The sequence below is a fragment of the Trachypithecus francoisi genome, unplaced genomic scaffold (assembly GCF_009764315.1).
Source record: "Trachypithecus francoisi isolate TF-2019V2 unplaced genomic scaffold, Tfra_2.0 Lachesis_group12, whole genome shotgun sequence".
Lineage (NCBI taxonomy): Eukaryota > Metazoa > Chordata > Mammalia > Primates > Cercopithecidae > Trachypithecus > Trachypithecus francoisi.
The window spans coordinates 294730-305558 of record NW_022681457.1 but is presented as its reverse complement, the minus strand read 5'-3'; the positions used below and the strand labels follow the sequence as shown (position 1 = coordinate 305558).

General features: G+C 53.6%; 2 protein-coding genes across 3 annotated transcripts; both read right to left on the bottom strand.

Moving 5' to 3' along the window:
• Positions 1-312: 312 nt before the first annotated feature.
• On the bottom strand, positions 313-4457 carry APOC2 (apolipoprotein C2). The gene is made up of 4 exons (XM_033223614.1): positions 4336-4457; positions 1459-1526; positions 1132-1291; positions 313-720 (listed from the first exon to the last, which is right to left on the bottom strand). Exons 1-4 carry the CDS (start codon positions 4374-4376, stop codon positions 630-632), a joined length of 360 nt encoding a protein of 119 aa, XP_033079505.1. The 5' UTR covers positions 4377-4457; the 3' UTR covers positions 313-629.
• A 454-nt stretch (positions 4458-4911) lies between these two features.
• On the bottom strand, positions 4912-8298 carry APOC4 (apolipoprotein C4). Of its 2 annotated transcripts, none has more exons than XM_033223612.1 (3): positions 8155-8298; positions 5961-6102; positions 4912-5269 (listed from the first exon to the last, which is right to left on the bottom strand). In XM_033223612.1, exons 1-3 carry the CDS (start codon positions 8228-8230, stop codon positions 5104-5106), a joined length of 384 nt encoding a protein of 127 aa, XP_033079503.1. In that variant the 5' UTR covers positions 8231-8298; the 3' UTR covers positions 4912-5103. The 2 variants fall into 2 exon arrangements, with proteins under 2 accessions (XP_033079503.1, XP_033079504.1); XM_033223613.1 differs by lacking the exon at positions 8155-8298 and adding an exon at positions 6552-6742.
• Between the last annotated feature and the right edge of the window lie 2531 nt (positions 8299-10829).

The following is a 10829-nucleotide window of genomic DNA, read 5'->3' as shown; positions in this document are numbered from 1 at the left end:
GCACTTTGGGAGGCCGAGGCAGGTGGATCACTTGAGGTCAGAAGTTTGAGACCAGCCTAGCCATCATGGCGAAACCCTGTGTCTACTAAAAATACAAACATGAACCGTGCACAGTGGCACATGCCTGTAATCCCAGCTACTCCAGAGGCTGAGGCACAGAGAATCGCTGCAGCCTTGGAGGTGGAGGGTGCAGTGAGGCGAGATTGCACCACTGCAGTCCAGCCTGGGTGACAGAGTGAAACCCAGCCTCAAAAAAAAAAAAGAGAGAGAGAGAGAGAGAGAAAGCTGGACTTCAATAAAGAGTAGTTCTAATTGCTGTTTCGATTATTTATTGTTACTATTCACTGTTTTATTCCAACAGACCCATGGGTTAGGGCTCCATACACAACAGTAGGTGCTGACTAAATGTTGGCTGGACTGAGTCAGCCCCTCCATCTTGGCCCCTGAGTCCTCAGAAAAGCAGTGCCATCCATGAGAAGCAACTTGAATTGTATTTTTTATTGAAAAGAATTCAGGCTAGAGTTGGGAGCAGGATGCAAGAGCTACTGGGAAGGGGGAGCTCAGTCCGAACCTGGGGGATCAGGGGAGCGGGGGAGTCTCCCCTTGTCCACAGATGGAGGGTCTGGCTGTTATTCCTCTCCCTTCAGCACAGAAAGAACTTGGTCAGTAAAAATGCCTGTGTAAGTGCTCATGGCTGCTGTGCTTTTGCTGTACAAGTCCCTGGGGAGAAAGCACAGAGGGTTAGAGGGAAGAGGGGCTGGGGGCCTGGACTCCTGAGTCTGAGGGAGGAAGGGCTGGGAGCCTGGACTCCTGGATCTGAGGGAGGAGGGGCTGAGGCCTGGACTCCTGTGTCTGAAGGAGAAAGAGGGGGTGGGGGCCTGGGTCTGAGGGTGGAGAGGCTGGGGCCCGGACTCCTGGGTCTGAGGGTGGAGGGCCTGGGGGCCCGGACTCCTGTGTCTGAGGGAGGAGGGGCTGGGGGCCTGGACTCCTGGGTCTGAGGGAGGAGGGGCTGAGGTGTGGACCCCTAGGTCTGAGGGAGGAGGGGCTGGGGACTGAAATTATGGGTCCTGGATGGAGTCGGTGGTATGGACCGTATGGGTTATACCCCATTTCTCCAGGGGCAGGTGCTACCTGAGTTTCTCGTCTACAGCAGGCAGGTATGTCTTCTGGTACAGCTTCTGGGCGGCTGCCTTTGCTGACTCCCAGTAACTGGAGAGAGATTCCTGCACCTGGGTGAGCAAGGCCGGGCTGGGTGGCTCATCTTGCTGGGGCAGTTGGGCCCCCTGGACCTCTGCAGGGGGAGAGTGTGTCAGGGGAGCCCATGGGGCTGCAGCAGGGGGAAAGGTGGCAGGAATGAGAGGAGAGGGCAGAGGCAGGGATAAGAAGGTCCTGGGCTAGGAAGATGCTTGGAGCTCATTCCCCTCCCCACGGCCTCCCTCCCCGGAAGCTCACACTCACCAAATCCCAGTACCAGGAGGACAAGACACAGAGCCAGGAGGAATCGTGTGCCCATGGTATCGGGAGACCTGGAACATTGAGCGGGGGTCATATGGCGGGCCGACTGGAGGCGGCTGTTCCTGTGGTCACGCCCCACTCTAATGGGGGGACTGAGATCCTGCTCTGTATGTACTCGGTGTCCAAGTCAAGTTTCCCATGCATGGACTTGGACACAGCCCCTTTCTTAGGCCTCACTTTCCAACATCCTGTGATTCTACTCCTGATTTTGACATTTTCTTTTTTTTTTTTTTTTTCCTTTTTTGAAACGGAATCTCACTCTATCACCCAGGTTGGAGTATAGTGGCGCGATCTTGGCTCACCACAATCCATACCTCCCAGGTTCAAGAAATTCTCCTGCCTCAGCCTCCCCAGTAGCTGGAATTACAGGCATCCGCCACCATGCCCGGCTGCTTTTTGTTTGTGTTTTTGTTTTTGTTTTTTTGAGATGGAGTCTTGTTCTGTCACCCAGGCTGGAGTGCAGTGGTGTGTTCTCAGCTCACTGCAACCTCCGCCTCTGGGGTTCAAGCAATTCTCCTGCCTCAGCCTCCCAAGGAGCTGGGATTACAGGTGCCTGCCACCATGCCTGGCTAATTTTTTGTATTTTTAGTAGAGATGGGGTTCCACCATGCTGGCCAGGCTGGTCTAGAACTCCTGACCTCATGATCCACCTGCCTCAGCCTCCCAAAGTGCTGGGATTACAGGCGTGAGCCATGGTGCCCCACCTAAGTTTTGTATTTTTAGGAGAGATGGGGTTTCACTATGTTGTCCAGGCAGGTCTTGAACTCCTAACCTCAAGTGATTTGCCTGCCTCGGCCTCCCAAAGTGCTGGGATTACAGGCGTGAGCCATGGCGCCCCACCTAAGTTTTGTATTTTTAGGAGAGATAGGGTTTCAGGATGTTGTCCAGGCGGGTCTTGAACTCCTAACCTCAAGTGATTTGCCTGCCTTGGCCTCCCCAAGTGCTGGGATTACAGGCGTGAGCCACCATGCCTGGCTGCTAATTTTTATTCTTTTGTAGAGATGGGGGACTTGCTTTGTTACCCAGGCTGGTCTGGAACTCCTGAGCTCAAGCGATCCTCCCATCTCGGCCTCCCCAAGGTGCTGGGAGTACAGGCGTGAGCCACTGAGCCCAGCCTAGAAGACTTTCTTGAGCACCTAAACAGTTCTGGGCCCAGCAGGAACACAGCAAAGCCCCTGCCCTTTGCTAAGCCCGAGTCAGTGCAGGGAGGTGCTCTGCAGACACCATTAAGGACCCACACTAGGCCGGGCGCGGTGGCTCAAGCCTGTAATCCCAGCACTTTGGGAGGCCGAGACGGGCGGATCACGAGGTCAGGAGATCGAGACCATCCTGGCTAACACGGTGAAACCCCGTCTCTACTAAAATATACAAAAAATTAGCCGGCGAGATGGCGGGCGCCTGTAGTCCCAGCTACTCGGGAGGCTGAGGCGAGAGAATGGCGTAAACCGGGAGGCGGAGCTTGCAGTGAGCTGAGATCCGGCCACTGCACTCCAGCCTGGGCGACAGAGCGAGACTCCGTCTCAAAAAAAAAAAAAAAAAAAAAAAAAAAAAAGGACCCACACTAGATCAAAGGCCCTAACTCAGACCTCATGTCCCATCTGCTCATTGAGTTCTCACCCGCCCTATGAGGGAGGCACTTTTGATTACGAAGAACATGTACAGGGCACAATATCATCATCCACGTGTAGGAGATGAGGAAGCTACATCAGAAAGAGGTTGAGATCTGCTCCCTGGAGAAAGAACAGCTCAAGCAAATGGTCTACAATTATTATTATTTTTTTTTGAGACAGGGTCTTTCTCTGTTGCCCAGGCTGGAGTTCAATGGCACAATTTTGGCTCACTGCAACCTCTGTCTCCCGGGTTCAAGTGATTCTCCTGCCTCAGCCTCCTAGCTGGGAATACAAGCATGCACCACCACGCCTGTCTAACTTTTGTATTTTTAGTAGAGACGGGGTTTCACCATGTTGGCCAGGCTGGTCTCCAACTCCTGATATCAAGTGATCCATCCACCTCGGCCTCCCAAAGCGTGTGGATTACAGATGTAAGCCACTGCGCCCAGCCTACAATTCTTTTTTAGATTTTTAAATTCTTTCATTCTTTTTTTTCCCCCAAGACTGAGTCTGGCTCTGTCACCCAGGCTAGAGTGCAGTGGCATGATCTGGGCTCATTGCAACCTCCGCCTCCCGGGTTCAAGCAATTCTCCTGCCTCAGCCTCCGGAGTAGCTGGGATTACAGGCATGCGCCACCACACCCGGCTAATTTTTGTATTTTTAGTAGAGATGGGGTTTCACCATGCTCGTAAGGCTGGTCTTGAACTCCTGACCTCAGGTGATCCACCCACCTCGGCCTCCCAAAGTGCTGGGATTACAGGCCTGAGACAATGTGCCTAGCCCTTTTTCTTTTTCTTTTTTAGAAATGGGGTTTCTCTGTCACCCAGGCTGGAACACAGTGGCAAGATCATAGCTCATTGCAGCCTCAAACTCCTGGGCTCAAGGGATCCTCCCCTCCTCAGCCACCCCAACTCTAAGCAGAGGCTCAAATAGTCTACATTTCTAAATTCTGTGATTTACAGTGTGGTGGTGCACCTATAGTCCCAGTTACTACGGACGCTGAGGCAGGAGGATTGCTTGAGCCTAGGAGTTTGAGTCTAGCCTGGGCAATATAGCAAGACTTCATCACACTCACACACACACACACACACACAGTCACGGTTCCAACACAGGCTTCTAACATTGTACCTCTTACAATTCCTACTTTATCGATCTTTGCCCTCTCCCTGCTGACGCCCCCCTGCTCCCACACCCTGGGTCCCTCTCTTACCAGACTCTGGCAGGCTGTCCTCTCCAGCTCCAGACAGGCATAGAGAGGCTTTATAGCGTTTGAGACCCACTTCCGCTCCACAGCCACCACCCCCATCCTTTGTCTAGGCCAAAGTCCTGGCCAACAGAACCACCGAGGGGGTGGATGGGGACAGAAAGGTCAATGACATCCCCCAAGGTCACGCCACAGGGAACCTTCACTCAAGTGACAGGGAACCCTCACTCTGAGAATTGCCTCTGACAGAGGTGGCTTGGGGGCTGTGGAGGGGTTGGAGGTGCTGGGTGCCCACTGGGAATGGAGTCAGAGCTTGTGGGAGACAAGGGCGAAGTTCTCATGAGGGCCATCATGGGGACCTGCTGACTCCACCTGCACTCCTGCCCTCACCCTCCTGAAACTGGTGCGCCTCAAAGTCCCCCATTCTCCGCAAACCCACAATAGGGTGTTATCCCTTGATACCCTTCCCTATCCCCCAACTCTCCCTTCCCCATCAGGTGTCACCTCTTCTACTCATTAATTCCTGGGAGGGGGTGGGGTGGGTTTTCTTCTGGCCACACTGGGGAAGGATCCAGACAGGGACACAGGTGAGACTTTATTTATTGGAGAAGTATGAACTTTTTTTGTTTCTTTTTGTTTCCCCCCCAAGGGATCTCGCTGTGTTGCCCAGGCTGGTCTCGGACTCCTGGGCTCAAGCCATCCTTCCACCTCAGCCTCCTGAGTCGCTGGGACTACAGGCACCCGCCACAACCACACCTGGCTTTTATGAATATTTTAACCCTGGTCCTTGTCCCCACAGACAATCCTGGGGCACAGGCTGTGGGTCTTGTTCAAGAGGCTGTCTTTGGATTTGAGGAGCCAGGCCTTGGTGCGCGGACCCAGGTCCCTGAGGTGGTCGTCATAGTACGTCTGCATGAAGCCCCGGAAGGTGCTGGGGCTCCTGCGGGAGAGAGGACATCACAGTGGAGGCCCCAGCTCTCTCTGGGTGTTCTCTGCCCCATTTATCTGCTCCTTTCTCTGACCCAGTTCCTGTTCTCAGCTCTAACGCTCTGCCCCTCCCAGACCTAGGGGTCACAGCCCCACTCCCACCCTTTCCTCCTCCCTGAAACCCAGGGGTTCCGGCCCCAGCCCCTCCTCCCTCAGACCCAGGAGTCTAGGCCCCCAGCCCCTCCTCCCTCAGACCCAGGAGCCCAGGCCCCAGTCCCTCCTCCCTCAGACCCAGGAGCCCAGGCCCCAGTCCCTCCTCCCTCAGACCCAGGAGTCCAGGCCCCAGCCTTCCTCCCTCAGACCCAGGATCCAGGCCCCCAGCCCCTCCTCCCTCAGACCAGGAGCCCAGGCCCCCAGCCCCTTCTTCTCCCTCAGACCCAGGAGCCCAGGCCCCCATCCCTCCTCCCTCAGACCCAGGATCCAGGCCCCCAGCCCCTCCTCCCTCAGACCCAGGAGCCCAGGCCCCCAGCCCCTTCTCCCTCAGACCCAGGAGCCCAGGCCCCCAGCCTTCCTCCCTCAGACCCAGGATCCAGGCCCCCAGCCCCTCCTCCCTCAGACCCAGGAGCCCAGGCCCCCAGCCCTCCAGCCCCTCCTCCCTCAGACCCAGGAGTCCCCTCCTGCCACCCAGCCCAGCACACACTCACCAGAACCACTGCCACCTGTCTCTGGTCCTGTTCACCAATGGCTCCAGCAGCTCCTTCATCCTGCCCGTCACCAGGCTCCAGTGACTCATCTTTAGCTTTGGTGGGGGGCTGGGGGTTCCTTCATGGGTTTCTGACTGGCATGCTAGGTGGAACCAGAGGGCAACTTGGGCGGGCTGGGACCCTACAATCTCCCCTTCTTCCTTCCCACCATGCTCATCCTGTGTCACTCCTGGTAGCCCTGGGGCAGCCCCCTGCCAGTCCTCTTGCCTCCTGCCTTTACCCGTATATGTCCCCTGACTGTTTACCCCTCTTCAACCATCAATCATCTCTCTCTCTCCCTTTTTTTTTTTTTTTTTTTTTTGAGACAGAGTCAGTCTCTTGCTCTGTTGCCCAGGGTGGAGTGCAGTGGCGTGATCTTATCTCATTGCGACCTCCACCTCCTGGATTCAAGCAATTCTCCTGCCTCAGCCTCCTGAGTAGCTGGGATTATAGGCATGTGCCACCATGCCCGGCTAATTTTTGTATTTTAAGTAGAGATGGGGTTTCGCCATGTTGGGGCTTTGAACTCCTGACCTCAAGTGATCCACCCACCTCGGCCTCCCCAAATGCTGGGATTACAGATGTGAGCCACCCCGTCCGGCCGGGCCATCTCTTCACCTTGTGTCAGTAGTCCCTCCTGTCACCCTGTCTGCCTATGGTTTCCCTCTAATGGCCTCTCTAATCGCCATCCTCTGATGCCTCCCTTCACCACCTGATTTTGCTGCCCAGGAACTACCCTTTTCCCCCTTAGTTCTCCTGTGACCGCCACCCTGTCTAAGCTACCTCTATGGACAGTGGAGGGAAAGCAGAAGGTGACTTTCTGCCCCCAGGGGCAGACATTGGCTTAGCCTTGCTGTCAGTTCCTCTTTCCAGGCTAGACCTTCTACCCACGCGTCTGGACAAAGCCTCGCCTACAGAGACCAACTGTCACGCGGGGGCCACATGTGGCCGGCTGTGTGCCTTGGCTGGTGACTTATCCTCTCTTCCCATGACTCAGTTATGGGATAATAGTACCTACCGCAGGGTATTGTGAGAATTAAGAGTTAATACATACGATGCACATAGAATGGTGCCTTGCACATTGTAGGTGCTATATACGTGTTAATTTTTTTTTTTTTTTTTTTTTTTGAGACTGAGTCTTGCTCTGTCGCCCAGGCTGGAGTGCAGTGATGTGATCTCGGCTCACTGCAAGCTCTGCCTCCCGAGTTCAAGTGATTCTCTGGCCTCAGCCTCCCGAGTAGCTGGGACTACAGGTGTGTGCCACTATGTGTGGCTAATTTTTTGTATTTTCAGTAGAGACAAGTTTTTACCCGTCTGTTAGCCAGGATGGTCTCAATCTCCTGACCTTGTGATCTGCCCGCCTCGGCCTCCCAAAGTGCTGGGATTACAGGCATGAGCCAACGTGCCCGGCCCTGTGTTAAAAATTTAAATTTCTACTGGATGACACTGATCTAGAATATGATCCCATTTTAAAATAAAGTACATCGCCGGGCATGGTGGCTCATGCCTGTAACCCTAGCACTTTGGGAGGCCAAGGCGGGCGGATCACCTGAAGTCAGGAGTTCAAGACCAGCCTGGGCAATATGGCAAAACCCTGTCTCTACCAAAAATATAAAAAATTAGCCAGGTGTGGTGCGTGAGTCTGTAGTCTCAAATACTCTGAAGGCTGAGGCAGGAGAATCGCTTGAACCGGGGAGGCGGATGATGCAGTGAGCCGAGATCATGCCACTGCACTGTCACGCACTGGGTGACAGAGACTCCGTCTCAAAAAAAAAAAATTAAATGCATATGCAAAACACAGACGTACACACCAGCACACACTCACAGACCCCCTCACATGTGTCCACACACTCAAATATTTTGCACACATGTACCCCACAGACAGGTGCACACAAATACACACACGCACACAGACATGCACTTTTACCACGACTGCATACTCCCAGTTCCGTGCACGCACACACACACATGCACAGATGATCCCAGTTTGTACCAATGTTATATTCACACTTTACTCTCAACCACTGACACACACACTCCCCGACACGCACACGCTCGTACTCACGTCTCACGTGGCTACAGAGCCACAGGATACACAGCCACACTCACACCCACCAGGTGTGGGCCCCACATCCCTCCACCCTCTTCTTCTCACCCCCAATGCAGGCCAGGACCAGCACACAGAGGCACAGGGCAGGAAGGTCCTGGAGCCTGTTTCTGAGGAGGGACATTTCTGGGGTTTCCGTGTCTCTGTCCCTCTGTGCTCAACTCTGCGGGCCGGGGGAGGGGAGGCTGCACAGAGCAGGGCCCTCCTCCGGCCACCTCCCCACTTGGCAGAGACTTTAGAGAGCCGGGCCCAGGTGACAGTGGCAATCAGAGGTCATGCCTCTGTGGGCCTCCCTCCTTCCCACCCTCCCACACCGTGCCCTGAGAGAAGACAGAGGCTCTTGAGCCTCCTGCACTGAAGCAGGTTCAAATCCTGTCTCCACCTCCCATGACAGCCTCATTTGCTGGCCTCAGTTTCCTCCTCTATAAAGTGCGAGACATAGTACATATTTCGGGATATTACTTGAACAAATACAAAGAAAGGTGGCCAGGCGCAGTGGCTCAAGCCTGTAGTCCCAGCACTTTGGGAGGCCGAGACGGGCGGATCACGAGGTCAGGAGATCGAGACCATCCTGGGTGAAACCCCGTCTCTACTAAAACGAAGAAAAACTAGCCGGGCGAGGTAGCGGGCGCCTGTAGTCCCAGCTACACGGGAGGCTGAGGCAGGAGAATGGCGTAAACCTGGGAGGCGGAGCTGGCAGTGAGCTGAGATCCGGCCACTGTACTCCAGCCTGGGTGACAGAGCGAGACTCCGTCTCAAAAAAAAAAAAAAACAAAGAAAGGCACAGTGGCTCATGCCTGTAATCCCAGCACTTTGGGAGGCTGAGGTGGGCGGATCATATGAGGCCAGAAGTTTGAGACCAACCTGGCCAACATGGTGAAACCCTGTCTCTACTAAAAATACAAAAATTAGCCAGACGTAGTGACACACGCCTGTAATCCCAGCTACTCGGGAGGCTGAGGCAGGAGAATTGCTTGAACCCGGGAGGTGAAGGCTACAGTGAGCCACGATCACGCTACTGCACTTCAGCCTGGGTGACAGAGAGACTCTGTCTCAAAACAAAACAAAACAAAAACAAAGAAAGCTCTTACCGTGGAGCCTGGCATTATAGGTGCTCAAAGATCATCGCTGTTATTATTATTTTGTGTCTAATTTATCCTAGCCACTGGGCTGCAGGGCCAGGCTTGTGGCAGGGCCTCAACAGGGCCCAAGGGATGATGGCAGGAAATAGCAACACAGTCTCATGTCTCCAGCCTCTGTTTCTTTCCGGGTGGGCTGGAACCCGATCACCTCCACGCATTCCTTGAGTTCTCAATTCCAGCTCTTTCTCCTCCGGGTGACTCTGGCTTCAGACAGACCTGGGCTTCGAATTCCCCACTCCTTCACTGCATGACCTGGGCAAATACGTTTTCTTTTCCAGGGCTCAATTTGTTCAAATGTAACATGGGGTTGATAGGGAGCACCTGCCTCCCAGCGTCCTCATGCAGGAGGGCTGAGGCCTATGCAGGAGAACTGCAGGTGCACATAGTAGGAGGTCATCAACATCAGGTCCAGGGCCAGGGCGGTGGCTCCCACCTGTAATCCCAGCACTTTGGGAGGCTGAGGCAGGCGGATCACTTGAGGCCAGGAGTTCAAGACCAGCCTGGGAAACATAGTGAAACCTGGTCTCTACTAAAAATACAAAAATTAGCCGGGTGTGGTGGTGCATGCCTGTAATCCCAGCTACTTGGGGGTGGGGGACAATGGAGCAAGACCTTGTCTCAAAAACAAAACAACAATAACAACAACAAAAACCAACAAAGGCCAGGTACGGTGGCTCACACCTGTAATCCCAGCACTTTGGGAGGCCAAGGCGGGTAGATCATGAGGTTAGGAGATAGAGACCATCATGGCCAACATAGTGAAACCCCGTCTCTACTAAAAATACAAAAATTAGCTGGGTATGGTGGCGTGTGCCTGTAGTTCCAGCTACTCAGGAGGCTGAGGCAGGAGAATCGCTTCAACCTAGGAGGCGAAGATTGCAGTGAGCCGAGATCGTGCCACTGCACTCTAGCCTGGGCAATAGAGTGAGAGTCTGTCTAAAAAAAAAGAAACCCACATCAGGCCAGGAATAGTGCCAGAAATAGAACATTTTTCTCTTGACGGACCCAGCTGCACCCCAGGGCACATGGCTCAGTCAGGGGACTGTGGACTGGATTCTTTTGTCTATGCTTGCCAGATGAAGTAGAGGAGGCCCAATTATATTTGAATTTCAAATCAACAGTGCATGATGTTTTAGTATAAATATGTCCCATGCAATATTTGGGAATTGTACCAAAAAGTTTTTTTGCTATTTATCTGAAATTCAAATGTAACTGAGCATCCTGCATTTTTACATGGCAAATCTGTAAACCTAACCTTGGCCACAACCTGAACAACAGTGCAGGACTGTCTTGACCCAGATGTCTGCCTTGGCAGAATCCTGTCCATCCCAGAGGCCCCAGCATGAGCACAGCAGATGTCCCCTGGAGTTCCTCGCTAACAATCATCAGCAGATTGAAAACACCCAGAGTTTGTTTGGGATGACGAAGATATCCTGGAAATAGTGGTGATCGTTGCACAACAAGGTGAATGTACTTAATGCCACTGAACTGTACACCTAAAAATGGCTGCAATGGTAAGTTTTGTTTTTTTTGTTTTTGTTTTTGAGGCAGAGTCTCACTCTGTCACCCAGGCTAGAGTGC